General features: G+C 42.8%; 1 protein-coding gene across 2 annotated transcripts in view; it reads left to right on the top strand.

Annotated features, from left to right (window-relative positions):
* Bbs4 (Bardet-Biedl syndrome 4) overlaps nucleotides 1-22,143 on the top strand; it is a 28,614-nt gene extending 6,471 nt beyond the window's left edge. For both annotated transcript variants that reach the window (XM_055622070.1, XM_055622069.1), the window contains 15 exons: nucleotides 70-121; nucleotides 747-826; nucleotides 2,416-2,479; nucleotides 3,366-3,477; nucleotides 4,637-4,709; nucleotides 9,613-9,666; nucleotides 11,941-12,068; nucleotides 14,461-14,515; nucleotides 15,474-15,542; nucleotides 16,540-16,692; nucleotides 16,792-16,963; nucleotides 19,096-19,165; nucleotides 19,701-19,842; nucleotides 20,327-20,528; nucleotides 20,971-22,143. In XM_055622070.1, the coding sequence (XP_055478045.1) occupies nucleotides 70-121; nucleotides 747-826; nucleotides 2,416-2,479; nucleotides 3,366-3,477; nucleotides 4,637-4,709; nucleotides 9,613-9,666; nucleotides 11,941-12,068; nucleotides 14,461-14,515; nucleotides 15,474-15,542; nucleotides 16,540-16,692; nucleotides 16,792-16,963; nucleotides 19,096-19,165; nucleotides 19,701-19,842; nucleotides 20,327-20,528; nucleotides 20,971-21,083 (1,539 nt within the window). In that variant the 3' untranslated portion in view covers nucleotides 21,084-22,143. The remainder of the gene's footprint in view (nucleotides 1-69; nucleotides 122-746; nucleotides 827-2,415; nucleotides 2,480-3,365; nucleotides 3,478-4,636; nucleotides 4,710-9,612; nucleotides 9,667-11,940; nucleotides 12,069-14,460; nucleotides 14,516-15,473; nucleotides 15,543-16,539; nucleotides 16,693-16,791; nucleotides 16,964-19,095; nucleotides 19,166-19,700; nucleotides 19,843-20,326; nucleotides 20,529-20,970) is intronic.
* Nucleotides 22,144-27,809: the final 5,666 nt, after the last annotated feature.

Below are 27,809 nucleotides of genomic sequence, written 5' to 3'. Positions count from 1 at the left end.
ACATGTGAACGTGCTTTCAGTTAACGGTACATGGGGCGGCTTTAACACAGGTGACCTCTCTCATTTCAGAGAACTCAGGTGCCTGCATCCATTGAGTCTCAAAAACCCAGGCCAAGAAAAGGTTTGTATGCAATTTCAATTTCATTTATATATATACACACACACACACACATAATATAAATATATATATATATACACACACATATAAATATATATAAAATATATATATATATACCCTTGTCTCATACATACCGGAGCTTTGTAAAGTGTGTTAGGAAAAGCAGTATCTGTTACCTCATAATAACCAGGTGATTGGTAGGGTTAGTATATGCTGTGATTGTCATTCTAGTATGTATTTTATCCTTCCTGTAGAGTCATACTGTATGGATCAGTTGACTCCTGGCCTAGAAGAAGACTATATATCAACCAAGAATTCGTCCAAGGGCCAGCAAGATGCCTTAGTGGGCTAAGGCACTTGTTGCTGAGCCTGATGATCCAAATTCAATTCCTAGGACGTGGTCAAAGGAGAGAACCAACTTCTCCAAGTTGTCCTATGACTTCTACATGTGTGCTGTGGTACACATGGAAAGCCACAAAATAAACAAATAAATACAATTGAGTAAACAAGATATTCACATAAATTTCCAAATTCCATAAAGAATTTAATGTGCTGTTGTAATTGCTTATGGTTGGCTTACATATGAGGACAGATTGTGTTCTTTGTTTTGTTCAAATACGCTTTCTAGCTCCAGAGTTTCCGATTGTGGAAAAACAGAACTGGCTGATCCATCTTCACTATATTCGGAAGGATTATGAAGCGTGCAAGGTGAGAGACTGCAACGATAGAGGGAAGGGGAGACAGATTGGGTAGACACTAGCAGTGTCTGTAGCACTGTGTGGCAGTTAATACTGTGAATTTGCACCCTCCACCTGCCTGCTTTAGACTTCATTAATTTAAATAATAGTTTATCTGTCAACCTTGACTTTAATTTTGTTTCTTCAAAGTGTGTTTCTATTTAGCAAATAGCACCATGTTCCTTCCCACTTATTTTCAGGATTTTTCTCACTACTCTTAAACCCTTTAGTATGACATTCAGTCCTCATCTCTCCAACCCTCTTGTTTACCTCAGCATCTTCCACCCTTTGCCAACACACAGTTGGAAGCTTTTCACTTTGGGAAGCTTTCCTTAATTCTCTGATGTAGAACCAGATGCTACCTTTTCAGTGAAAGTACCTACGCCCAGCCCATCACAGTATAGAGCCCGTGTGGTTTCCTCTAGGAGAACCCCTAGTGTCTGTAGTGGTGCTTGGAGATCTTCCCATGTTGTTCTGGCTTGTCTAGTTGACTCTCAAACAGGAGCTGAGAACATTTTCTCTGTCGTGGACCAGACAGTAGTTTATTTTTTTGAGATAGGGTCTCACTCTTTATCTCTGGCTGGCCCAACTCTGAGACATCTGACTGCATCTAACTGTGTCCTCTCTGCCTGGCCAAGACAGTGGTTTAGACTTCAGGATCACTGTAGCCATTTTCTCATATTTGTCTTCAGTATTCTGTTTTTGTTTAAACAGGGTTTCATGGAGCCCAGGTTAGCCCCAGACTCACTAGGTAGTAGGGAATGACCTTGGATTTCTGATCTTCTTGTCTCTACCTCTTGAGTGCTGGAATCGTAGGCTCATACCACAATGCATGGTTTATTTTTTTTAAATAATGAAAAATATAAAACTTACGCTGGGTGTGGTGACACACACCTGTAATCCCAGCACTTGGGTGGCAGAGGCAGGCGGATTTCTGTGAGTTCAAGAGCAGTCTAGAAAGCGAGTCCAGGACAGCCAAGGCTACACAGAGAAACCTTGTCTCAAAAAATTAAAATTTATGAATATGGGTGTTTGCCTCCATGTATGTCTGTGCACCACATCAAGCAGTGCTCTAGGAGGCCAGAAGAGGGCATCAGATTCTCTTGGACTGGAGTTACAGAAAATTGTGAGCTGCCATGTGGGTGCTGATAATCAAACCCTTATCTTTTGGAAGAGCAGGTTGTTGTTGTTGAGACAGGGTTTCTCTGTAATCCTGGCTGTCCTGGAACTAGCCCTGTAGACAGGCTGGCCTCAAACTCACAGAGATCTGCCTGTCTTTGCCTTCTGAGTGCTGGGATTAAAGGCCTGTGTCACCATTCCCATTCAGTATTCTAAATGAGAGATGTACATACAGAAATACCCTGAGAGCCCTTAGAGCCCTTAGATTGCTAACCTCATTAGTAACAACTCATAAGTAATCTCAAGAGTTGAGATGAAAACAAAAATTTTAAAGAAACTACCGTATTAGTCATTATCAGGGTCCTAGGTATGCCCCTTGCCTGTTTCTGCTGTTTTCTTGGTAACACTTAACCAACACTTAACTTAGGTGTTCTCTTTTAGGCTGTGATAAAAGAACAGCTTCAGGAGACTCAGGGCTTATGTGAATATGCTATCTATGTCCAAGGTAAGATATATGGTTTCTTTCCTTACTGGAAAAATATGTTTAACCTAGATCTTGGAAAACCAACCAACCAAACAACTTAGGGAATACTTAAGTTTAAATAATGTCTCACAAAAATCTTGTTCACTGTCCTATGAAATTTGAACACAGCTCTGTTTGTGTGTTGCATATATATCTGGAGACCGGTGCTTGACATTGGGTGAACATATTTTTTAATATATTTTAAATTATTATTTAACATGTATGAGTGTTTTGCATGCATGTATGTCTGTGTACTGTGTGAATGCCTGGTGCCTGTGGAGGCCAGTAGAGCAGTGAATGCCCTGGAACTGGAGTATAGACAGTTGTGAGCTGATCTATGGATACTGAGAACTGAACCCCAGTCTCCTTTCAAGAGCAGCAAATGCCGTTAACAAATTGAGCTATTTCCAGCCCTTCAAATCATTATTATTGTTTCTCAAGACAGGGGTTCTCTGTTCTCTGTGTGTCCTTGGCTGTTGTGGACTCACTTTATAGACCCCGCTGGCTTCGAACTCACAGAGATCTGCCTGCCTCTGCCTCCCCAAGTGTTGGGATTACAAGCATGCACTACCACGCCCAGCAACAAAATATTATTCTTATGAAGAATTTCTGTGATCTGCAAACGACCAGTTATCTAGGTATAGATGCTAGGGCCATATAGGTAGGTCTAAGTTAGCTTATTACAGGTTTTCCCTTACTAACATTTTGCTTGCTACCCATTTGGTGGTGACTGAATGGATTAAAGAGTTATCCAGAGGCTTTCTCTGATCTTATCTCCTCCGGTTTTTCTGATGCCATCCTCTACTTCCAAAAATATGGCTTATTTTTTTATTTTATTTTTTTTTTTGTATTTTCTATTACTTGGCAGCACTGATTTTCCGCCTGGAAGGAAATATCCAAGAATCCCTAGAACTCTTTCAGACGTGTGCTGTTCTCAGCCCTCAGTGTGCTGATAATCTCAAGCAGGTGGCCAGATCTTTGTGAGTACTGGAGCATTTATAGAAGACCACATAAAATGCTTTCTCTTGAAGTGCATTTTGGGGAAAGCCTGTTGCTGGCAGCCAGATGTCTGATAAGTAGGACAGTGAGTAATAAGTGCAGTGGGCTTCATCTTGAAGAGCATGGATGAATCTGGAAGTCAGCTAGTGTTAAGGACCTCAGGACCTTCTAGTTGGATGAGAATACTGTTTATCACAGTGTACTGTACTGTAACTCATCTATAATCAAGTGGGCAACTCATAGCCTATTGCTCTATTGGTATTTGGAATATTTGGCATACAGTAAGCTTGTGTATTTTGGGTGACTGGCCTGTGCATCCCTAAACGGAGACACTTCTAGAGTCTTCATAGACTTTTTCAGAGTCTAGTGCTCTGTGCAGCGCCATCCCCATGTTCCTCCCTGCATTGTACCACTTTCATATAAAACCCAGTTCTCTCTCTCTATTTTTTTTCTCTCTCTCTTCCTTTAAATTCATGATCAAGGAAAGAAACTTAGATTCAGGAGGAAAAAGAATATGCATTTATTGGATGATGTTGATAAATGATGGCAGCTCATGCTTAATGGCTTATCACTTGAAAGAATGCCATTAAAATTGGTATGTGATGAGACTGAGGCCTTAGAACAACTGCTGATGCAAGCCCTGCCTCAAGAACTTCTGCTTTGGGGTGCACTGGTGTCCCTTGCCTTTCCCACACAACCAGCTCAACTTTTTAATAAAAAGCTTCTATAATTTGTTTTTTAAGAGACAGGGTTTCTCTGTGTAGCCTTGGCTGTCTTGGACTCACTTTATAGACCAGGCTGGCCTTGAACTCACAGAGATTCACCTGCTTCTTCCTCCCTGAGTGCTGGGATTGCAGGCATGCGCCACCACACCCGGCTTGGTTCTATAATTTTTAGCTCTGTGGAATATGATACAATGTGAACTTGTAGAATTATTCTTACAGAAGTGTAGGTTAGCTGGGTATGGCAGTGCACACCTGTAATCCTAGGACTTGGAGGTGAAGGCGTGAGGATTAGAAGTTCAAGGTCATCCTTTGTGACACAAAGGAGGCCAGCCTGAGTTACATGAGAACCTGTCTCAAACACAAACCAAAAATGATGAAATTTGAAGTCATAATTGTAGAAAATGTATTTTCATAGATTTCTCCTGGGAAAACATAAAGCCGCCACTGAAGTATATAATGAAGCAGCTAAACTTAACCAGAAAGATTGGGTAAGTAAGAAAAGTAATTTCTTTCTTATCAAATGGCTTTTTTTTTTTTTTTTTTTGACAAGGTATCATTGTGTGTGTAGCCCCCTGGCTGGCCTCAGATTCATTAAGTAGACCAGGCTTGGCCTCAAACTCAGAGAGATCCACCTGCCTCTGCCTCCACAAAGGTATGCTCAACCACTGCCAGCGCTTGGCTAGAATTCTTAGATGCTCAAACTTTTTGATTCTGTTTTGAGCATGGCATTTCTCCATAACTTTGCAAATCTTGTTGTGTAGTTTCCAGCTGTTAGTGTTGCTTTTAGTTTTTTACTGGTTTGATTCTTTCTGTGATCATCCCAACATTGCCAGGAGCTTTAGGAGTTGGGTTGTTTCACCTTTGGAATTTGAAAGCATCCGCAGTACATGTTTCCATTGTACTTTGCCTGTTTTTTCCCTAACTGCCTGACAGTCTGTCAGCTGTTTCTTTTGCCTTTCTTTGGGTCATGAAAACTTGAAGCAGCTTTTTGATTATTTTCCCTCTCTTATTAATATATATTCATTGTATAAAACAATGAGTTTCACTGTGAAATTTTCATAGTTTGGTCATAGTCACTTTCCCTATCTCTCTATTTCTATCATGTATTTATGTAAATTGGGGATTATATGATTACACAGAAGCAGACTAAATGTCATCACAAATTAAGGGTTGGGAGCTGGAGATATGGTTCAGCAGTTAAGAGCACTGGCTGCTCTTTCGGAAGACTAGGGGTTCAATTCCCAGCACCCACATGGCAGCTCACAACTGTCTGTACCTCCAGTTCCAGAGGATCCGACACTCCCCCACAGACATACATGCAGGCAAAAGACTAGTGTACATAAAATAAATTAAGGGTTTCCCCCCCGTGCAAACCTACATCACTGGTTTTGACTTGCATTTGGTGGTACTAGAATTTCAGGGCGGAGATTTACTCATGGTTAGTTTAATGGTGACTGCTACAGCTCAGAAATGTTTCATTCTTAGATATGGAACTCAAACAAGGCAGAGCAAGCCCCAACAGAGCCTGTGCTGTGTCTCCTCAGCCACAGCCTCTGAAAGGAAGGCTTGAAAGCACCATTGAAATCTGCAACTAAAGTAGAATGCTATTGTAAAGGGAAACAGGAATGGGCCTCTGGTGGATGAGCAGCTGTGTCTGCTACACTTGCTCTCAGACACAGCAGCTCTGTGGCTTTTTAACCTGCCTCTCATTTTCTGTTATTTTATTTATATCCAAGGACATTTGCTCAGTCTTATTTCCCAGATCATTATTTTTGCTTTTAGCTATATATATTCTGGTGGCCTATTCAGTCCCTTAATATGAGTACTTGTATTCTGATTTCTAAGTACGTCTCTCTCTCCTCTTTATTAATTAATTAATTAATTAATTTGTTGTTGATGTTATTTAGTTGATTATTTGAGACAGGGTCTCCCTATGTAGCTCTGTCTGTCCTGGAACTCACTCTGTAGACCAGATTGGCCTCAAATCTACAGAGATCCGCCTGCCTCTGCCTCCTGAGTGCTGGATTAAAGGCATGCAGCACCATGCCTAGCTTTTTTTTTTTTCCCTTCTCTTGTAGTACCTTCTCTGTGTCTCAGTCTTGAAGTTTTGTATATTTCCACAATTAACTTCCTCTTCCTGCTCTCTCTCTTTTTTTTATACATTGGCTGATTTTTGTAGAGACCTTCCTATGTCAGAGAGAAGTACATTTATTATAGTAGCAAGATAACATGACTTCCCTTAGAGTCCTTAGGGCAGTATTTCTTAAAAGTTTAATAACATTTTATTTATTGTGTGTTGATAGGGTGTGTAGGGTGGGGATGAGTTTCTTTTCTCCCTCCACCATGTGGTCTCAGGGATTGGACTCAGGTCATTGGACTTGGCCACAAGAAACTTTCCCTGAGCTATCTTGCCAGCATTATCATTTTTAAAGTATATTTTAGTCTCAGTTAGTTTTTTCCTTCTGGTGTGAAGGTTATTAACTTTAAAGTTTTTTTAAATCTTGTCTTCTTATTTTGTGTCTGTGCTGTATGTATTTTTATATAGGTGAGGACACACATGCTACAGTGTTTTGGTCAGGGTTTCTATTGCTATGAAGAGACACCATGACTACGGCAACTCTCTTAGGGCTAGCTTACAGTTTCAGAGATTTAGTCCATTATCATCGTGGTAACAAGCATGGTGTCATACAAGCAGACACAGTGCTGGAGAAGGAGCTGAGAGTTCTACATCTTGACATGTAGGCAGCAGAGGGAGACTGTGCCACAGTGGGCATAACTTGAGCATCTGAGACCTCAAAGCCCAGCCTTAGGGGCTAGAGAGATGGCTCAGAGGTTAAGAGCACTGGCTGTTCTTCCAAAGATCCTGAGTTCAATTCCCAGGAACCACATGGTGGTTCTCAACCATCTATAATGCGATCTGGTGCCCTACTGTGGCCTGTAGGCACACATGCAGGCAAAGTACTGCATACACAATAAATAAACAAACAAACAAACAAACAAACAAACAAATAAATATTAAAAAAAGAAAAGCCCAGCCTCACATCCCCCAGTAAGACCACACCTCCTGATAGTATCATTCTCTATAGTCCAAGCATTCAAACACAGGAGACTTTGCGGCCACTCCTGTTTAAACCACTACATGCAGTGAGTGTACAGGTCAGAGGAGCTGGTGCTTTCCATCAGTAGGTCACGAGAGTTGCTGGCAAGCTCTTTTACCCACTGAGGGCTCTTATTTTCATCATGCCCCTTGTCTTCCTAGACAGGGTCACATTTAGCCCAGACTGGCCTTGAATTAACTGTGTATTAGACAGTAGCTTTGGATTCCTCATCCCACTACCTGCATCTCCTGAGAGCTGAGCTGAGGTAAGCTGAGTCATTGGAGACCAAGGTGAAACCACACATATAGTTAGTTTTTTTTTTTTTTTTTTGTCTTTCAGAAAAATTTGGACATGATAAGTTTTAGGGTCTGGTGGTATATCTAAATTGAGATCTGTCCAGTGTATAGTTAGATATAAAATCATGATGTTTTGTGCTGTATATGAACATTTTGGAGTCAGAAACAGAGTTAATAACTGAAACCATGAAACTGGTTGAGATGGTCAGCAGTGAGTTGAGGATGGAGCTCAGGAAGGGCAGAACAGACACCCCCCTCCCCCCAAAAAAATAAATAAAGGCAGAAGCTGAGTCAGGAGGGCTGGGCAAAGGAGAGCTGAGGTATGTCTGCTGTGCCATGTGTTGAAAGCTTACTTGGTATCATGACCCACTTAGGATGATGACCAGACAGGTACTGTCTTATGTGATACCTGGTCAATGGCTACAGCAAACTTCTTATCTCTCCTTTTTGTACTCATCATGGTATTCCACAATCTGGTTCTAACAAGGGGATAATAATCCTGTATGCCATTGTCTTGACTTCTGAAACAGCTGTTTCCACTAATGACAAGTGAGAAATCTGACACTTTGGATGGAATGACATGCCAAAAGGCTCACAGTGAGGAGGGACAGAAGTAGATTGCAGCTTGCAGTCTAGGATGGCCCACTATAGCCGGAGCTCTTTCTGTAGTGTCTGCTGCCTTGGAGGATGTCTCTGGACACTCCTCGTAAGAGATAGGATTTAACCATAATTTGTTTTGTTGTCCTTTGCATACTTCCTGTGCTGTTGGTTGTTTAAGCCATGTTGATGCTCTGTTCTTAAACATCACCTACAACAGTGATTCATGAGGTTAGGGGTTAATGTGCAGAGCATTAAAGGGCAAGAGGTGTGCTGTTTCTCCCATCTGTCCTTGTACTTCTTACAGTATGATAAAGTGGAACACATACAGATTTTGGGGACAGGCTTGAATTTGAATGCATTGTTCTTGGTAAGTCAGACATTATTTCAGTTGTGGCTTAAGAGAAAAAAAATTTAAATGTGAGATGTTTATAAAACAGATACTAGTTTTTTGTTTTTCAGGTAGGATAGTATCGTAAGTTTAAAACAATTTTTAAAAGATTTATTTTTATTTTGTGTATAGTGGTGCTTTGGCTACATGTATGTCTGTACATCTACATGTGTGAGGTACTTGTGAGTCCGTAAGAGGACACTGATTTCCTGGAAGTGAGGTTACATATGTTTGTAAGTTATCCTGTGGGTGCTTTGCACTCAACCCAGGTCCTCTGGAAGAGCAGCCAGTGCTCTTAACTGCTGAGCCACCCCCCCAGGCCCCCCCCCCCCCTCCCGGTTTCCTTTCTAAAGCTGCCAAAGTCGGATTTATTTCAAAGGAGATTTCACAACACTCAGGTCAGAATACAGATTATTCTGTACAGAATACAGACTAATACAGGTTAGTTTTATAGTGAACTAGAATTAGAAAGTTGTTGGCAGCCAAGTTAGTCACTGGATTTTTGATTCATCTTTCTTTTCTGCAGGTCAGAGGTTGGTAAACTCTTTTTTTTTTTTTTTTTTTGTAAAGGACTATTTAGTATGTAATTACCAAATGTATTTACATAATATTGTAGCTTTTTACACTGTTATAGCTACTCAACTCTGTGGTTCTGGTTATAGCGTAGAAGAGCCATAGGAAGTAACTGTACAAAGAAGAATGAATTTGACCTGTGACTTGTGCTGCAGAGTTCAGCAGATTAGCTCGAGATATTTATCGCAGTGGCCCCAGATGGCACCACTGGTTACCCAGTCACTTGTAGGAAGGTGGTATTGTAAGTGGCCGAGCTCCTTCCTGTCCAGATTCCTACAGAAAAGGCTCAGGGATCCAGAAGTAGAAAGACAGGCTCTCCTTAGTAGTTGAGCGGAGAGCTGGCGGGGACACCTCGCCGCACTGCCGTCTTTAGGCTGCTGTGCGCTAGTGCGTACAGTAATCGACGCCTAACTGCTCTCCTTTGTTTTGTGTGTAGGAGATCTGCCATAACCTGGGAGTGTGTTACACTTACCTAAAGCAGTTCGACAAGGTAATCAGAGAAATGATGGTGGCTGACTGGAATTCACTGCGGTACATTGTCACAGAGCCTCTGTCCACTGTGTCTTGGCTCTACCCTCAGCAGAGCTTGGGGAGTAAAAATTGCCTTTCATAGTTACTGTTGTGTTAATACTTGTCATTACTCATTGTTTTCCTACTTTTGATTTAAAATGGGGTGTGAGTTTAGTATAGAAACAAATGTCTGCTATGACACAGATCAAAAAGTGGACCTTCGCAGGTCATTATGGCACACACTCCTGAAATTTCTTCAATCAAGAAGCTAAGGGCAGAAGAATCTGAGTTTGAGACTAGCCTGGGACTTGTGAGACACTGTTTCAAAGAAAAACAACAAAAACAAAACAACAAACAACCCCCCCCCACACACACACACTGACAAAAACACTGGTTTTTCCTTTTTGTTTTGTTTATTTTGAGACAGAGTTTCTCTGTGTAGCCTTAGTTATCCTGGAACTCACTCTTTGAGTAGATCAGGCTGGCCTTGAACTCAGAGATCTACTTGCCTCTGCCTCCTGAGTGCTGGATTAAAGGGGTGAGCCACATGCCTGGCCTTTAGTTTTGCTTTTAAGGTCAGTGAAAATGAATTTAAGTGGATTGAATTTTGTTTCATAATGAGAGTTTTTTTTCTGAGGTGAATTTTCAGGGTGGAGTGAGTTCACTCTGAACTCTGTGCTCTTAAGACTGATATCAGACAAAGAATGTTAAGCTTATCTTGGTGCTCAAATTAAGAAATAGATACCTAGTTTTGTTTTTTTCTTTTGGGTGTGTGTGGGGGTGTTCGAAGCAGTGTTTCTCTGTGTAGCCTTGGCTGTCCTGGAATCTTCTCTATAAACCAGGCTGGCCTTGAACTCACAGAGATTTCCCTGCCTCTGCCTCCTGAGTGCTGGGATTATAGGCGTGGGCTACCCCACCCGGGCTGTTTTGTTGTTGTTGTTTGTTTTGGATTTTGGTTTTTTAATTAAAACTTTGACATTTTTTATTTTACTCTGTGTGTGAGTGTTTTGCCTGCGCGTATATCTGTGCGCCATGTGTGTGCCTGGTCCCTTTGGAGGCCAGGGCATCAGTCCTCTGGAATTGGAATGACAGATGACTGTGAGCCACCAACTGAGTTTTGGGAATTGAACCTGGGCCCTCTGTAAGAGAAGCCAGTGTTCCTAAATGCTGAGCCATTTCTCCAGTCCAAGATACATGTCTTAACTGAGGAACAGATGAATTTGAGAGTCCCTAAAGGTAGTGCTGGTGATTAGGGAGTTCCTTTAGACCCTAGTGACTGTGCATCTTTGTTCTCCTTTCTTTTGCTGCTACCAACAAGGCTAACTTTGTCATCTTTTCAAGATCATGGTATAACCTAACCAATCTCTCAGGGATATGAAAAAATATCTGCATATTAGCAATTGAAGTATAAGAATTATTTTTTGTAAGACATAAATAAAACATTCCACTTTTGTATTCAGTGGAACATGTAAGTTTTCTTGATGAATCTATTTTTGCATAGATGATTAAATTTTTCTCTTCAGAGAATATTTTGACCAGGTACAAGGGAGAGGCAGGATTAATCTTTGAACCTCTACTGAGGCGGACAGTTATATTTAAATTCATTATAAAACTCAACAGGCTGAACAAATACAAGACCTGGCATTTATAGAAGCTCTCATTGAGTCGATAAATGAACAAAAATCTTTTTGTTCATCTACTAAGATGTAGGTTCTTCCAGATCAAAAAGTTATTTACGTTTGCTCTTTGTTGTGTGGTGTTGGGGGCTGAACTCAGGGCCTCCACAAGGCAGGCATAGCCCTAACCTTATTTTCTTATTAACTGTAGTATACCAGGCATCTAGATCAGCAGGCACTCAGTAAGTACTTTTTGAATGAATAAATAAGAACAACTTTTGTGTTCATTTGTGTGCATTTTGTTGAGGAAAACAGGCCCAGCCTGGCAAAGGCTGTGCAGGTCGTCGGAAGTGTAGGTGGGGTCAAGTTTGGTATGGCATTCTATACTGTACTAACTGTACTGTGATGCCCTTTTGGAGTTAGGAAGTTTAACTCATGGGTGTAAATGTCAAACAGAAAACATTCAGAAGGTTGATCATGAACTCAGCAGGGCCAGCTAGACTATGCTTGGTCTTCAGGTCGTGAAAACTACTTTCTGAGACATGATGCTCCGGCATCAGTACATCAAAGCTCTGTCTTCACAGTCAACATAGAACTGGCACTGGCTTGTTATTCTTACTCTATTAAACTTCACTTAGGCACGAGACCAATTGCACAGCGCCCTCCAGCTCAACAAGCATGACCTGACTTACATGATGCTGGGGAAGATCCACCTACTACAGGGAGACTTGGAGAAAGCCATCGAGACCTACAAGAAAGCAGTGGAGTAAGTGTCTCTTTCTCTTGGACCTTAATAGCATGTCTGCCTTTAACATTGCAGCATGGAGTTACCCCTACAGAGTTCAGGTTTAAGAATCGCACAATTGAGTAACAAGAACTTGTACACACATACGAAGTCCCATAATGTTTTCTGTAAGACTGCCATTATATGTTGGGACACATTCACAGTTTTGCTGGAATGTATACAGCAGGGGCCACACCCTGACACACCTGCTGGAAGCAAGGAAGAAAGCAAGGAAACAGAAAGGGAACTAGTGTTTTCTCTCTTCAGTGTCTGTCCTAGGCTAGCTGCTTCACAGGTCAAACGCTGGCAAGTTAGGTTCCTTAGCTGCTTTTCTTATGCCTGCATGATCAAAGCTGAGTAACCAGCCATAAAATGTGTTTCAAGCCATACTGAAGGATGATGATGCTGGAAGCTAAGTATGGAGTTAGCATCTCTCGTTTTAATAACCCTAAAACTGTACACATACTGGCTGCTTATAGTCTATGGTTTGAAAGTGGGCAGGAGAACATAGCTGCAAGGGCAGTGGGCAGGCGTGCACTCAGCAACAGTTGGGCAGTGCGGTCTTCTAGTTTAATACTGTACAGCAAGCAGGTCCTCTGTTCCTGGAGGTCATGTTAGGGACAGAAATCTCCTAGCTCAGTAACAGACATCTGGTTTTATCATCTTTAGGGCCATATACCCTGTGTTACTGTTATTTCATTTCTTATGATGGGGATAGAACCTTACCCATGCTTAACTGAGCTGCAATCCAGTCCCAAAATCTTGAGTTTTGTTGTTGCTCTTTGTTTAAAAGATATCATTAGGGTAGTGTAACCTGTTGATAATGGATGACTGAATTTCCCATGATACTGTTCCAAGTTTCCTTTCTAGGGATACATGGGATTTTTGTGTATGTGCAGTATCATGTTTCATTTACTTAACTTATTTTGAGACAGGGTCTCAGTGTATAGCTTTGCCTGCCTCAAACTCCCTACGTAGACCAGGTTGGCCAGGAACTTAAAGAGATCTACCTGCCTCAATACCTGGCTTGTTCGATTGATCATGGAGTAGAATATGAGTGACTCATGAACTAAGATTCTGAACATGCTGGTCATTTAACTTCATCCTCAGCTGAATTTCCTGGCTATAGCATCACAGCACTGCTTTCTGCATTTTCTTTAATCACATTTTGTGACAGAAAAATCTCTTGGGTTTGGTAAGCTACAGCAACTTCTATCATCAAAAGGTCAGGGTTATATGGATAGGAAGGAAGGAGCCATGGAACGGCTTGTAATGCTGAAGAGTAGGCCTGTCCCTGACCCTTGTCCTGTACAAGGTGGCATTTGAGTTAGTGCACATGAGCTCCGATGAGGGTGTGCTGACAGTGGCCACTCGGACTGGAGGCACTCAGCTTCCCAAAGAAGAAGACAGGACGCTGAGCGCCTGAGAAGGTAGGTTTGCGATCTGCAGCTTTGTTGGCGGGGGAACAGATGCTGATGAAAACAGGAAGAGTGGGAAGCCCAAGTTCCCATTGTGGTTTGGAAAGGGACATTATCACAGAGGATATCTACTATAGAAGAGAGAGAGGCAAATTCTCAATTGCAGTGACAGAGTTGTTTGCCAGCTCAGGCATAAGCTGGGCTTTGGCTCTGCAGGGTCTAGACTGCCTACAGGTAACAAGCATCCTCCTTCATTCCTTACAATCACGAGGCAGCTCCTTGCTCTTTGATGTGTTACTGGTGAAACTGATCCTGTGTTCAGATGGTTTTACCTGTGTTGCTTTGGCTTTTGGACAACGACAGGTATAAGCGAGAGACTGAGAAGGCAGCTAACGTATAGGCCAGTGTTTATTCCCAAAACCCAGTATCTAAGTCTTTCCAAGGGCTGATATGTGCCTTCTTTCTTTTGTTTAGTTTGGAAATTTAGTATGGCACTTTGTTTAATTTGGAGCACATAGCATCAGGGCCCTGAGATCCTCCATGACACAGGAAGTAGGCTGCCTACCTTTATAAGCACAGGGAAATTGGCAGTGAGTTCTCAACACTTTGACTGACTGACTGACTGACTGACTGTCCTGACTGACTTGGCTTAAGTTTTCGTTATTTTCAATGTGATGAATCATCCCACACAGTTCTTTTTTAAGTTTGCTGTTGGTTCAATGAAAGGCTCTGAAAAAGGAGTCTGGATTTTAAGCCCCATTTCCTTCTACTGAGAAGATCTTTCCTGTTGCCAGGATTGAGATCATTCACTTTTGAAGGAAATTGTCAAACTTAGAAGTTCACATGGGAAAGAAAAAGGTTTAATAAAGGGCCCCAGGTGCTGGCAATGGAGCAGATGGCTCTGGAGTCTAGTGTCTCATAACCATGGTTTCCTTGCGAGCATCTCTGTGTTACAGGTTCTCGCCAGAAAATACAGACCTTCTGACAACCTTAGGATTACTCTACTTACAGGTAATGAAAACTGTTTGTTCACACACTGGTGTTAAATGCTTTAGGTTTGTATCTATGATGGTTTCCTTCATTTTTCTATGCTGCGTTTTACTAACAGTCACAGTACGTACATGAACCTTGGTTTGTTTTATATACTCATTGCTAAAGGAGTTAACATTTGCACTAAAGTCATAATTCTGTTTCACCCTTAGTGTAATAGCAATTTTTATGCAATAGGGAAAGAATATATATATATATATATATATGTATATATGAAACTGCTGTCTGGGGCTGTTATCTTATTGTTGGGGGAAAGAAAAGACCCAGTACATTGTACCATTTTGTGGGCTTTGGGGCCAAGACTATTTCTGTGGTTCATCTTGCTAGCCAAGGTCCCTGTACAAGAGAGGAGCGAGGGGTATATTTTTAGAGAGGAAACCTCCCCTTCCCTTCACATTGCTAAATGTGAGTGAGATACTTACACTGGCCACTTCTGTTTGCCTGAGTACCTGCTCCAGATCTGAGCTGGAGCTGCTCACCCTACAGTCTCTCTGATGTGCCTCTTGTAACTATTGCTTTAAGATAAGAAGAACCAAGAGTTTAACTCTGGGTCCTCTGGGCTTTGGCTTCTGAGCAGGCCCAAAGGGACATGAAGCTAATTACCACAGTCTCCTTGCCAGGAGGTATTAATATTGATTAGCATGGGTGTTTCTAAGATGGTTTTTGGCAGAAGATACTTTGATCTTATCTGGAGAAGAAGGAACAGAATAAGAAAACCACAAGCATGGCGACTGGGTTTTATCTGGTATGCCCGCTTTATTTCTGTTGTTGTTACTATTCTGGGCTGCAGTGGAGTGGGGTCAGAAGAAGTCACAAGTGACCGCATGTCTCCACCAGGGTACAACTCTGAGCTGTACCAAACTCCTGAGCTGACATCTGTCCCTGCTGAGGTAAATTCTTTGCTTTGCTTTCTTTCAAGCTTGGTGTTTACCAGAAGGCATTTGAACATCTTGGGAATGCACTGACTTATGACCCTGCCAACTACAAGGTATTTCAGGCTATGGAACTACAGAGCCTTCCTACAGATGGTCCCGTGACCCCTAGAGCTGACCCGACCCTAGAAATGGGATGGCTTTCTCATTTTAAATACCCAAGAAGTTAACTTTGTATCTATATGCTAGTGCTGGAGAACAAAACCAGAGCTTTGTGTGTGTCAGGCAAGTAATCTACCATGAGGTACACCCCGTGTCTGAGAAATCACCTTTTATTTATAATTCTTACTTTTAAAAGTTCTTATTGAAACTGTTGTAAAGCGTTGATGCTCAGCTTCTTCACAAGGAGTATCTTTATGGTAACAGGCCTGTGAATCTTTGCTGAAGGCGGTCAGGGTGCCATTAGAGTTTATGTGTTACTTGAGAATTTAGCCCAGCTTCCACAACAGTTGTTTAAGGATTCTTGATCTTAGTGAACCTGAAATTATAATTTCTAGATATGACTCAGAGGTGGGAAAATCAAGTGAATGAATATTACTGAGGGAGGTGCAACCAGATAGGGCTGTTTAGACACAAACTCGGTCATTTAGGAAGGCAGTAGCCAGGCTCTGCTGTCTCCCCACCTCAGTACCTTCAAGAAATAATAGTGCTGGACTGATAAAAATGGCAGCCAACTCACTGCATCCTGAGCCAGAAAGAGATGGGTATTTCGTATCCACAGTCAAGTATATGAGAGGTGTCAGTACAGCTAGTGTACAAAGCAGTGCAGACAAAAGGCAGCAGTTTCAGAATACTAAGTTCCTTAGCTACAAGTAGGAAACAAAAGGAGCTAGTGCATCCAGTGACATTTTTCTGTTTTTGTTTTTATGCCGTATGACTCCAGAAACATTCCTTAGCAGTCCTTGACCTAGTAGTTTGGGTATATTAGTTACCTGGAAGAAGTTTCTCTGTCATGTCTATGCCAGTGGGCTAACTATGTGCATTCAGGAGACCGTCTCACAGCCATGGCTTCTTGATGACTGAGTTACTAACTTTACATGCATTACGTTTCAGGCCATCTTGGCAGCAGGCAGCATGATGCAGACCCATGGGGACTTTGATGTTGCCCTTACCAAATACAGAGTTGTAGCTTGTGCTTTTCCAGAAAGTCCTCCACTTTGGAATAACATTGGAATGTGTTTCTTCGGCAAGAAGAAATACGTGGCAGTAAGTGTCCTTACAGCCCTGTTCACACTCATCCACATGGTTGGTTAATGGGTCTGCTGAGCCCGCCTTGCCCTGGGTTGAGTGCCCCTGTCTCTGCAGGCGATCAGCTGTCTAAAACGAGCCAATTATTTGGCTCCCTTCGATTGGAAGATTCTGTACAATCTGGGCCTTGTCCATTTGACTATGCAGCAGTATGCATCAGCATTCCATTTCCTCAGTGCAGCCATCAACTTCCAGCCAAAGATGGGGGAACTCTACATGCTTTTGGCTGGTAAGGGACATTTATATAGAAACCCTTTTTGTTTTGTTTTCAAGACAGGGTTTCTCTGTGTAGTCTTGGCTATCCAACTCAGAGATCAACCTGCCTCTGCCTCTGCTGGGATTAAAGGCATGTGCCACCACACCTGGCTAGAAATCCATTCTTGTAAGTTATACTGATGGAAAAGCCAGTTAGGATCATAGGTTAGTAGCTAAATGCCCTAAAGAGAGATTTGAACTTAAGAATTTTAACAGGTCCAATCAAGATCATTCATGTCCACAGTTCATTTTTATTTTTTTGGACACAGGGTCTCATTATTTGGTCCTTGCTGGCCTGGAACTTACTGTGCAAGTTCTTTGAACTCAGAAACTGCCTGCCTCTGGAGTGCTGGGATTAAAGGTGTGCGCCACCACACTTAGCTTTTTTTAAATTTATTTTGAGTTATGTATATATGTATGTGTCTGTGGGTAGGTTTATGCACATGTGTGTCCAGAAAAGGGCACTGGTTTCTTTGAAACTAGAGATACAGACAGTTGTGAGCTATCTGGTATGGATATTTTCAGCACCAAACTTACGTCTTCTGCAAGAGCAGCAAGTGCTCTTAATCTTAACCATTGCACCATCCCTCCAGCCCCACACAGTACCCCTCTTAAGTTCTTTTTTTTTTTTTTCCTGTTTTTTGGTGTGTGTGTATGTGTGTGTCTCTGCTAGATATTGACCCCTGGGCCCTGCATGTAGCTAGGCAAGTTCTCTCCCCCTGAGCCCCCATATTTGCTGCACCTGGTTGATCTGAGCGCGATAGCATAATTAAGAACCTGGGCATAACATGGAGTTCTGCCCCTCTATGATTGTATGTACTCGTGGCTGATGTGAGGATTACGAGCAAACACAGTGAACATGAAACCTTTGGGTTTGTTACCACAGTGCACATACGGAGGTCAGAGGACAACTTAAGGGAGAAGTTTCTCTCTTTCCATTATGTGGTTCCAGGGATCCAGCTCAGGCCATCAAACATCCTTACTCATTGAGCCATCCCATTGACCCATTTTTATTTTTGTTAATGTAACTGGCCTTTGGTTAGAATATCATTCTATTCCCAAATTCCATTTATGCTATACAAAATAAAATTAAGCAGGGAAGAGGTGGATCATGTCTATAATCCTGCTTTTGAAGTAGAGGTAGGAAGGTTGAGGCCAGCCTGAGCTACATTAGTAAGACTGACACTATTTAAAAAGAAAGAAACACAACAAGCTAGCTATTCCTTCTAGGGAATACTTTCTCCACAAAACAGACTTAGAGCTGTCTGTCTTCATTGGTCTCCTGGTGTGTCTCTACGTCTTCCTTGGTAGTGGTCTTCTGGTGTGTGTCTATGTCTTCATTGGTCTTCTGTCTTTTGGTCATTCCTGTGGTATTTTCAATTTATGAGAGAAAGGTCAAAAGCAACTAAATGGTGGTTATTTGGAGAGCACCAGAATGCAAAGCTAGCTCAAGTTTCTGGAGAAGCTTAGAGCCTTCCTGTAAGGTAAGAGTGCCTCACTGCTTACGTTAGGGCAGACACATCAGTTCTCATCTGACAAAGCAGAGCCAGGCCTGCACAAGGTCCTGAAGGACAAACTAGACTTCAGTGGCAATGTAAGTGTGTGACTGTGGAATGACACAGAGTCCTTCTGTATTCCTAGTTCTCATAGTTGCCTTTTTGGCTGCAGGAGGTGGAGTTACCATGACTTTCAGAGTAGCTGTTTTTAGGTTTTATATATTAGGCTTTCAAGAAATCCCAATTTTGAAAAAAGGAGGGGAATGTTCTGTGGCTTGCTAAAAGTTTTAAGAGTCATGGTTATAGATGATGAGGAACAAGTGAGCATTTTTGGGTAGAACAGTGATGTGTCAGTTTGTACGTCCTGTTAGCAGTGTGAGATGGAGGCAGGTGGTGACAGTGTCACCAGAGAAAATGGAAAACTTGGTTTGGGCTTGAACAAGGGAAAATAGCAGAAAGTCAGTGGAAAAGCAGGACACACGACACTCTGCAGCCAATTTATGCGGTGAGGCATCGAAGCTGAAGGATGAAAGAGACTTCATTTTGAGAGTGGTCTAAGATATATATATTTTTTCTATCTAAAATGAGCTCTCCTGACTTTCTCTGACAGTGGCTCTGACCAACCTGGAAGATACAGAAAATGCCAAAAGAGCTTATGCCGAAGCTGTTCGTCTGGATAAGTACGCATTCTGTTCTGTGGGAAAGGGTCAGGGGGTGTTATTACCAAAGTGTGCCTTAGGATCAATGCTGCCTGAATCATCTAGGCTACTGTGTCACGTAAATGTGGCTCCTAAGCAAGCAGAGCTTGACAAGAATTAAAAGCCTGAGAAATACTTCCACTTCTGAGCTTAGTAATCAAGAAAGTCAAGAGCTGGCAACACTCTGGCTTGAGTTGCTCATAAGCTGTAGCTAACTAGATTAGCGGGGTTCAGCTTCATCAAAGGTAAATATATATTCTTGGGGTGTGGGGGGAGGTTATTTGACCAGCATTGGGATTTCTTGCTCAGCCCTTCTCATGTGGCTTTGTTGGTGCCTTACCTTTGTCCTGCTTTGCTGCTTAGACGGCTCCTTGACTCTGCTCCGTGGGTCACATTTTGTTGTATGATGGGAACAACCAACACTTAGTCATTTTTGTTTGGATTTCATATGAGAAAGATCTTCAAATGACTAAATTATTACAGAGCCCCAGTGTCAGGCAGTCCCTCTCTGCCACAGGTGTAACCCTTTAGTAAACCTGAACTATGCTGTGCTGCTGTATAACCAGGGTGAGAAGAAGGGTGCCCTGGCCCAGTACCAGGAGATGGAGAAGAAGGTCAGCTTTCTCAAGGACAACAGTCCTTTGGAATTTGACTCTGAGGTATGTCTTAAATTAGCTTCTATACATTAATAAGCAAGTTGTTAACAGATGAAAGGTACTATAAGCTCATGTTTCTCTGTGTTTCATGCTGATTACGGCATGAACTCACCAGTTACTTATAGTCTGAGACAAACTTTGCTAGACAAAATAGTTCAGACTTACTGCGTTATGTTTTCACTCATACAGCTTATCAGCAACGGATAGTTTGGCTAGTGATGCATCAAATTTAAATTATTGCATTTTAGAGATCTTGTAAGGTCCGCCCTTGGTGTCCAGTAGGCAACCTGTACTCTCACTGGAGAATGATTCCCTTAGCCAGGCATGAGAACACTTGAATGATTTCCTTGTTTAAGCACTTCCTCCATCAACTGCTGTTACATCAGGCAATGGCTCAGTCAGTGCCCTTTGGTGAAAGGCCCAAGAAGGCTGGCTTGGCTCTTCTGGTCTTGTCAACAGCTTTTTTTTCTTCCCATGTGGGCACAAGATGGTAGAGATGGCTCAGAAGTTGGGAGCTGCCCTCCAGGTTGGGGAGGCACTGGTCTGGACCAAGCCAGTCAAAGATCCCAAGTCAAAGCAACGGACCAATTCAGCGAGCAAATCTGCTGCTCCCCCACAGCCTCTGGGCTCCAATCAAGCTCTAGGACAGGCGATGTCTTCAGCAGCTGCCTACAGGAAGCTCCCTTCAGGTAGGAGTACATAAAGCTCTGTGAAGAGTTGGTGGGGATAAGCCGCCTTTGCCAGCAGAGATCACAGCGTTGAGAGAGGCGCGCACTGCACACAGGCATGAGTGCGCTGTGCATCATGGCCAGTTTAGTACTGGACAGAGTCCCCAGAGCGAGCAAACTGCCACTTGTTTCCGAGGGCAGCTGTGAGGTAGGTGACAATGGAGACTGTTTATCGGGTAGCAGCTTCTAGGCTTAGAAGTGCATGACTAAGTGTGTGCTGTTGCACATTCTTGCTTTAGTTTTCACAAGCTTAATGTTTTATTCCTTCAGTTATGTTATGGGTGTCCCTCCTAGGTACAGAATGCACTATAGTCTTGACAGTCTCAGACGATACCAAGGTCCCTGTTAAATGGCTTTTTATGAAATGGAGTAACTGAGAATTCAAGTTTTGTTTCCTTGCAAGGTGCTGTAGGAGCCCAGCTCACAAAGCCACCATCATTGCCATTGGAGCCAGAGCCCGAGCCCACTGTGGAAACAAGTCCAAAAGAAGCATCAGAACAAAAGAAAGAAAAATAGCAACATACGTGAAAAAAACAGGATGACCCTGGAGTAGGGGGTCTCTTAGGTGAGACCATATAGAAGGTGGTCATATGACCAGGCAGATGGAAGCCAACACTCTTCGTCCTGGGTTGGCACTGCAGAATTAAAACAGAGCCCAGGGTGTGTTGGATCAGGAGGAGTCTAAGGCTCATGCAACCCTTTGCTGGCCCCATCATCCAGGAACGAGAGAGAAGACATGCTAGATAGACTTGAGGTCTTACGTGTATAGCTCCAAGAGTCAGCAAGGCAAATGATCAAAGACCATCACTCAGTGAGGGACTGTTATCTTGATAAAGGAAAAGGGTCCTTTCCTTAATAGCCTGTGGTGATGAAACCCTATTCTAACTGAACTGTGGGAACACATCAGTCCCCACTGTAAACACAAACCTTAGATTAAGAACCTAGTTAAGCCAGGCACAGTGGTGAATGCCTGTAATCCTAGCTGGGAGGCAGAAGCAGGCAGATCTCTGAGTTTGAGGCCAGCCTGATCTACAAAGTGAGTCCAGGACAGCCAGGGCTACACAGAGAAACGCTGTCTCGAAAAAAACAAAAACAAAAACAAAACAAAACAACCACAAAAAAACAAACAAAAAAAAGGACCTAGTTAAATAGGGTTGTCCCCCCCGACCCCCAACACTTCTTTTAGATTAAGTTGAGACCCAGACAGGAATGTGTCCAAAGAGAATCTAAAACAAGTCCTCATCTCCAGAGGTCAGAGTCTAGAGTCATATCATGTCAGAATAAGTGGTAGGAGTCAAGGGCTGGTCTGAAATCTGCACCAAGGATTTAAGAAGGTGTGGGTAGAATGACTGAGGACATACCTCAGTGTTAGAGCGCTTGCTTGGCATGCACAAGGCCCTGAGTTCAATCCCCAGTACTGTTAAAAAAAAGAGCTTTTAGCAAGGGAATTTTAACCAAGATAATCAATGATGAATGCTAACAGATGCTCTCATGGCCCATTAGCAGCCTTTGTAAAGATTATGGATCACTAAAAGGTCACATTAAAAGATTTAAAAAAAAAAAAAGTATCACTGTCTGTCTATCTTTACCTATTTCCAAGCCTCATTTGAAACTAAAAGCCTCAGAGTCATGTTGTTCTTAGCTGTAGTGTGGCCTCACAGCAGTGTAGAAGGTCAGCCCCTCTGAGCCAGTTCTAGTTTTCGCCTAAACTGGCAGCTAGACGCCTGACATACTATCAAACCAGTGTGGAGTTTTGATACTATGGCTAGGCCTGACTGGGCAGACTGTGCAGAGATCCTCTTCTGAACTCTTAACCACTCAAGGCAAGCACAGTACCAGATGTAGCAGATCTGCTTTGCAGCAATGGAAAAACTCACCTCTACATAGCATAGAGGGTGGTAAAGACTAAATTAATTGGTCTCTAGAACCCAGGAGCTAAGTCAGCAGAAAGGAGGTCTATTTGTAGGTGGCAGATGAGAAGAGACTGTATAGGGGAGGCAGATGCTCCTTCTGGACTGAAGTCCAGAAGATGGGTGACTAGGACCAAGGACTTTCAAGTCTGTTTTTAGGTATGTCTGTCTTTGAGATAACCCAATGATGTCTTACTAGATACCTAAATAACCTGAATTAAGGAACAAAGTCTATTTGAAGGTTCTGCTAGAGCACTGGCTCTCAACCTGTGGGTCAAGATCCTTTTTTTTTTTGTGGGGGGGAGGGGTGTCACGTATCAGATATCCCACATATGAGATGCTTACATTATGATTCATAACAGTAGCAGTATTACAGCTATGAAATAGCAACAGAAATAACTTTATCGTTGGGAGTCCCCACACCATGAAGATCTACATTAAAGGCTTGCGACATCAGGGAGGGTGAGAGCCACAGTGCTGGAAGAGTCTGGATTTTCTGACAGCTGGAGAGCGCAGGCTGAGGGGGCTTCTTAAAGTTAAGGTGAAGGTAGAGACTGAAGGGAACGGGTATTTAAGGGGAAAGCCAGTGTGCTGTTATGGAAGGTAATAGGAGAATGAGTTCAAGAAGGGAGGTCAGTCTTGGGAGTTTGTCTACCACAGAATTACTGTCAGAAAGAGCGAGTCTGTTGGGGAGGAATCTACAGAAATGGAGAAACCCCATTTCAGAAGGTCTATGCCAGGCTACACTAGGTTTGAACCTGGGAGTGGACACAGCCCCTGACTGTACATCACCAAGCAGGAATGCCCCCCTGGAGCAGTGGGGCAGCAGAAGCCCGTGCAGAGATGAACTCTTTTTGTAAAGCTTTGAAGCAGAGTACAGAGGTCTCTGAAGGTGGAACTGAAGACCACACTCTGAGATGACTTTAAATATTTGTTTTTTGAGACAGGGTCTCATGTATCCAGGCTAGCCTCACACTATGTAGCTGAGAGACTAGCCTTCACTCCTACCTTCCTACCTCTGCCTCTGAATGCTGTAGTTAACAGGTATGTACCAACATGACTGGCTGAAGTCTTAGTATCTGAGGATACACAAGTGCGAAGGTGCTCTTCAGGTCAAAGTGTGGCAGAAACTGAGAGGCCTGCTCAGTTTTTCTGTTCCCCAGGGGCGGTATGGTACCTTTCTTCTGGGAGTAATTACAAAGCAATGCTTTCCACAGTACTTGGACTTAGGTTTTCTTAGATAACAGGCCACATTTGTCCAGTCTTCTGGGCATCTGCATTGGCAGTTTCCCATTCATTGTGAAAAGAAAGGTTATTCTATGAAGGCAAGTCACAGCAGTTTCTTTTTTAATTTTAGGAAAAGGGCTGGAGGGATGCCTCAATGGTTAAGAACACTGCATGCTCTTAACCCAGAGGACCTGGGTTCATTTCCTAGAGTCCACATGGCATCTCACAACTGCCTGTAACTCTAAGATATGACACCGACACACAGACATGTGTGAAGCAGGCAAAACACCAATGCATATGAAGAAAAAGAAATTATTTAGGAAAATGAGGCCTAACTGATAATCATAGATCCAGGTATGGTTTTGACCCATCAGGAAGACTGAAACCCAGAGTGTTGACAATACTGAGTGCAGCTGCAGCACAGGTGCTTTGGAAATAAACTTGGCACATTCTTAAAAAACTAAATACACTTTCACATGATCCAAGAGTCACAGTAAAGTATTTGCCAAAATAAATTGGAAACAATCAATCATACCTTCCTCTATATAGATGCCCAAACTTGGAAGCAATCAAAAGATACCTTTTCACTGTCTCTGACATGAACTGACTGGCCTGCTCTTTGATCACTTCCCCCTGAGCGGGGAGCAGCCTTACCAGGCCACAGAGGAAGACAATGCAGCCACTCCTGATGAGATCTGATAGACTAGGATCAGAAGGAAGGAGAGGAGGACCTCCCCTATCAGTGGACTTGGGGAGTGGCATGCATGCAGAAAGGGGAGGGAGGGTGGAATCGGGAGGGGAGAAGGGAGGGGCTTATGGGGGGATACAAAATGAATAAAGTGTAATTAATAAAAAATTAAAATAAATAAATAAATAAAATGTGGAAGATACCCTTTCACAAATAAGTAGATGTGTTGTTAAAAAGAAAGAAAATCAGCTAGGCAGTGGTGGTGCACACCTTTAATCCCAGCACTCTGGAGGCAGAGGCAGGCAAATCTCTGAGTCCCAGGACAGCCAGGGCTACAAAGAGAAACTCTGTCTCAAAAAATCTAAGTAGGAAAGAAAATCCCAGTCATTCTATTTTACCAATGAAGCCAGATGCTGGGTGAAAGCCTGTTAGCTCAGAGAGGCAGAAGCAGCACCTCGCTGACCTTCCTCCTCATCCGACATCTTAGAAGGAAAAAGCCCTTTCTCCTCCTTGCTGTCTTAAACACCCTTCACTCACTGTCCCTCTTTCCTATGTTTTCTTAAGTCACCTGGCTGCTTGTTCCACCTCTTGACCATGATTGGCTTTCTGGCTTTACTTAACTCTTGCTCACAAAAAGCTCTTGGTTTAAAGGTGTGTGCTAAGGCTGAGCCATACCACAATAAGAAGCAGAGCTTTCCAGTTCACAATCTTGGGGTTTACAATGTGATCAAATATACTGCAACATGGCTAAATAGACTTCAGTAGAGCCAGACAAACGGAAAAGTGCAAAAAAGCTATCAAGCTGAGAAAGTATATGCATAGTAGTAAGCGAAAAAGAGCCAGTTTGAAATGCCCACATACTGCATGATCTTGATGATGTCTTCTGGAAATCTAGCCGTTCTACAATGTGCATATTTCAAAACTATGTTATGTTGTTGTTTTTTCCGAGACAGGGTTTTTCTGTGTGTGTAGCCCTGGTTGTCCTGGAAATCGCTGGCCTTAAACTCACAGAGATCCATCTTCCTTTGCCTCCCAAGTGCTGGGATTAAAGTACAGTATATATGCTATAGTATACATATACGTATATATAGTATATATGTATGTATGTATATGAAATGAGGACATATTTAAATCTGTCCTCAGGTTAACAGTACGCATAGGAATTAAACTGCATTACAGACCTAACTGTAAAACCTGAGGCTGCATGGGTGATGTGTATCATTCCGTTTCAGGGTATACAACTGATAGGACCTTAGCGTGAACATCAGGCTACAGCTTGTAGCAACAGACCTGGCAAAGACCTTATCGTGTCTGAAATCATGAAGAACTCTTATAGCTTAATAATAAGGAAAACAAACGTCAGGCCAAACCAAACACCCAACTAGGACAACTTTACAAAGAAAGTATAGTAGTGGTCAATGAGCACTGAAAAGGTAAGGTACTTAACGTTTGTCACAGTGGAAACAACAGTCAATATCCACTAAAATGGCTCAGACAGAACACTGAGAACTCCCACTGTTGGCAAGAACAAGATAGAATCAGAACAGTCCAAAACTGTCATCAGGAGCATAAAGCGGTCTAGCCATTTCCAGAAGGGTCTTTGGCTGGTTATTCTGGTCTTACAGGTTTTCATCTGAGAAGAACCTGTTCAAGCTCTTGTTGGTGAGAGCTTATTTACCTGAAAGTAGAAGCCTGTATGTACTCAGCAGCCATAAAATATAGAGCTCTGTGAAACATGGATGACTCTAGAACATGCTCAGTGTGCAGCTTTATGGAGGACCAGGCAGCGGAGTTTCATGATAAACCCCAGAACAGGCAAAGCTACTTGTCATAGAGAAAAAAAAAAAAAAAAAAAGTTGACTCAGGGTCAAGGTTAGGAATATGGAGGAGGCATGGATTTACCTGGTGATGGAAACACATCTGCTAAGACTTACCGAGTGATACACATACGTTGACCTAAAATACAGCAAAAGAAGAGAAAACTGGATTACAACAGTTAACAAATGGCTTCAAATGCTTTAGAGACTACAATGCAGACTAAATGGTAGGGTTACCTGCTTTTAGTGGCATAGCCCTCCTCCTCGTGGTGGCGCAGTTTTTCAAGTGACTGCAGTAGGGAATGTATAGTCTCCAAGACACCTGTGACTGGCTGGGGGATTTTTCAAAGCCTCTGTCTCCTCATTAGCCCCATGTGAGCTCTTCTTCAGAAGCGGGCACAGCCTCCAGTGGAGGCCACAGTCACCCCTGCTGAGGCCCACCCACACTCGCCCAGCTTCTTTCAGAAAGGCATCATTCTCCAAACAGGTCTGCGTGCACTCGTTCTCGGCAATGAGGTTTTTACCTGTTCTGTTGTGTTTTTTGTTTTTGTTTTGCAAGACAGGGTTTCTTTGTGTAACAGTCCGGGCTGTCCTGGAACTTACTCTGTAGACCAGGCTGGCCTTGAGATCCCCCTGCCTCCACCTCCCAGGCACTGGGATTAAAGGCTTGTGCTACTACCACCTGGCCCAGTTACTATCTTCCAACATACAACCTGGTACATCTGTTGACAAACACTTGACTTGCTGCCACAGCTTGCCCTGCAAATTCTCAAGGGAAAGCAAGCGTGAAGTCACTGGCCAAGGCAGGCGCTCACTACCCTTCTCCTCGTAGTCTTCACTAGCATCACCAGCCACACCTGGACAGTATTTGAGCCTTTACTCAGGGAGGAGCTGAACAAATAATGTAAAGAAAAGAACACAGTTTACTAAACCTTGGCTTTAAGAAAGTTATCTCTTCTCACTCTGGCTTTCCTAATAGGCTGAAACCCTGGCGTGCACACCTGTAACCTCAGCACCAAGGTCAGCCCACCTGAGAAAGAAAAGTGTAGAAACATTTTTTGAGACAGGGTCTCACTGTGTAGTCTTGAATGGCCTGGAATTCATTCTGTAGACCAACCAGGCTGGCCTCAAACTCTGAGGTTTACCTGTTTCTGTCACCCAGAAAACTAATTTTAACTGAGCCTGCTTAGAGGCAGCCAACATTCTCCTTAATGTTCGTTTTCAATTTCAAGAGGCATAATTGTGTAGGCTTCAGTTTTCTCTGAAAAAGAGTTAAGATTTTCCTTCTTACCCAAATCAGAGGCAAGATCTGCCATTCCAGGAGCAGCTGGTGTGAGTGGTCCTTGTCCGTGGGCAGACATCTTGCACTTTGGACTAGAGAGATTTTAGTTCTTTGAAGTGGCTGTGTGCCACCTTCAAGGAACCCATAGCAGTAGCTTCTGAGACTGTAAGGCCTGACAGGCCTACTTCTGAGGCTCAGCTCGAGGGAAGCCTAACCCGATGGCAAGGAACAAAGAACAAATGCTTCAGCAACCAAGTGCTATGCAAATCACAAGCTCTGTCCAGAGTGAGGTGAGAACAAAATCAATTAGACTTAGGA

This window comes from Psammomys obesus, unplaced genomic scaffold (assembly GCF_907164565.1).
Source record: "Psammomys obesus unplaced genomic scaffold, mPsaObe1.curated_primary_1811, whole genome shotgun sequence".
Lineage (NCBI taxonomy): Eukaryota > Metazoa > Chordata > Mammalia > Rodentia > Muridae > Psammomys > Psammomys obesus.
The sequence above is the reverse complement of the archived record's forward strand: the minus strand, read 5'-3'. Positions and strand labels throughout refer to the sequence as shown.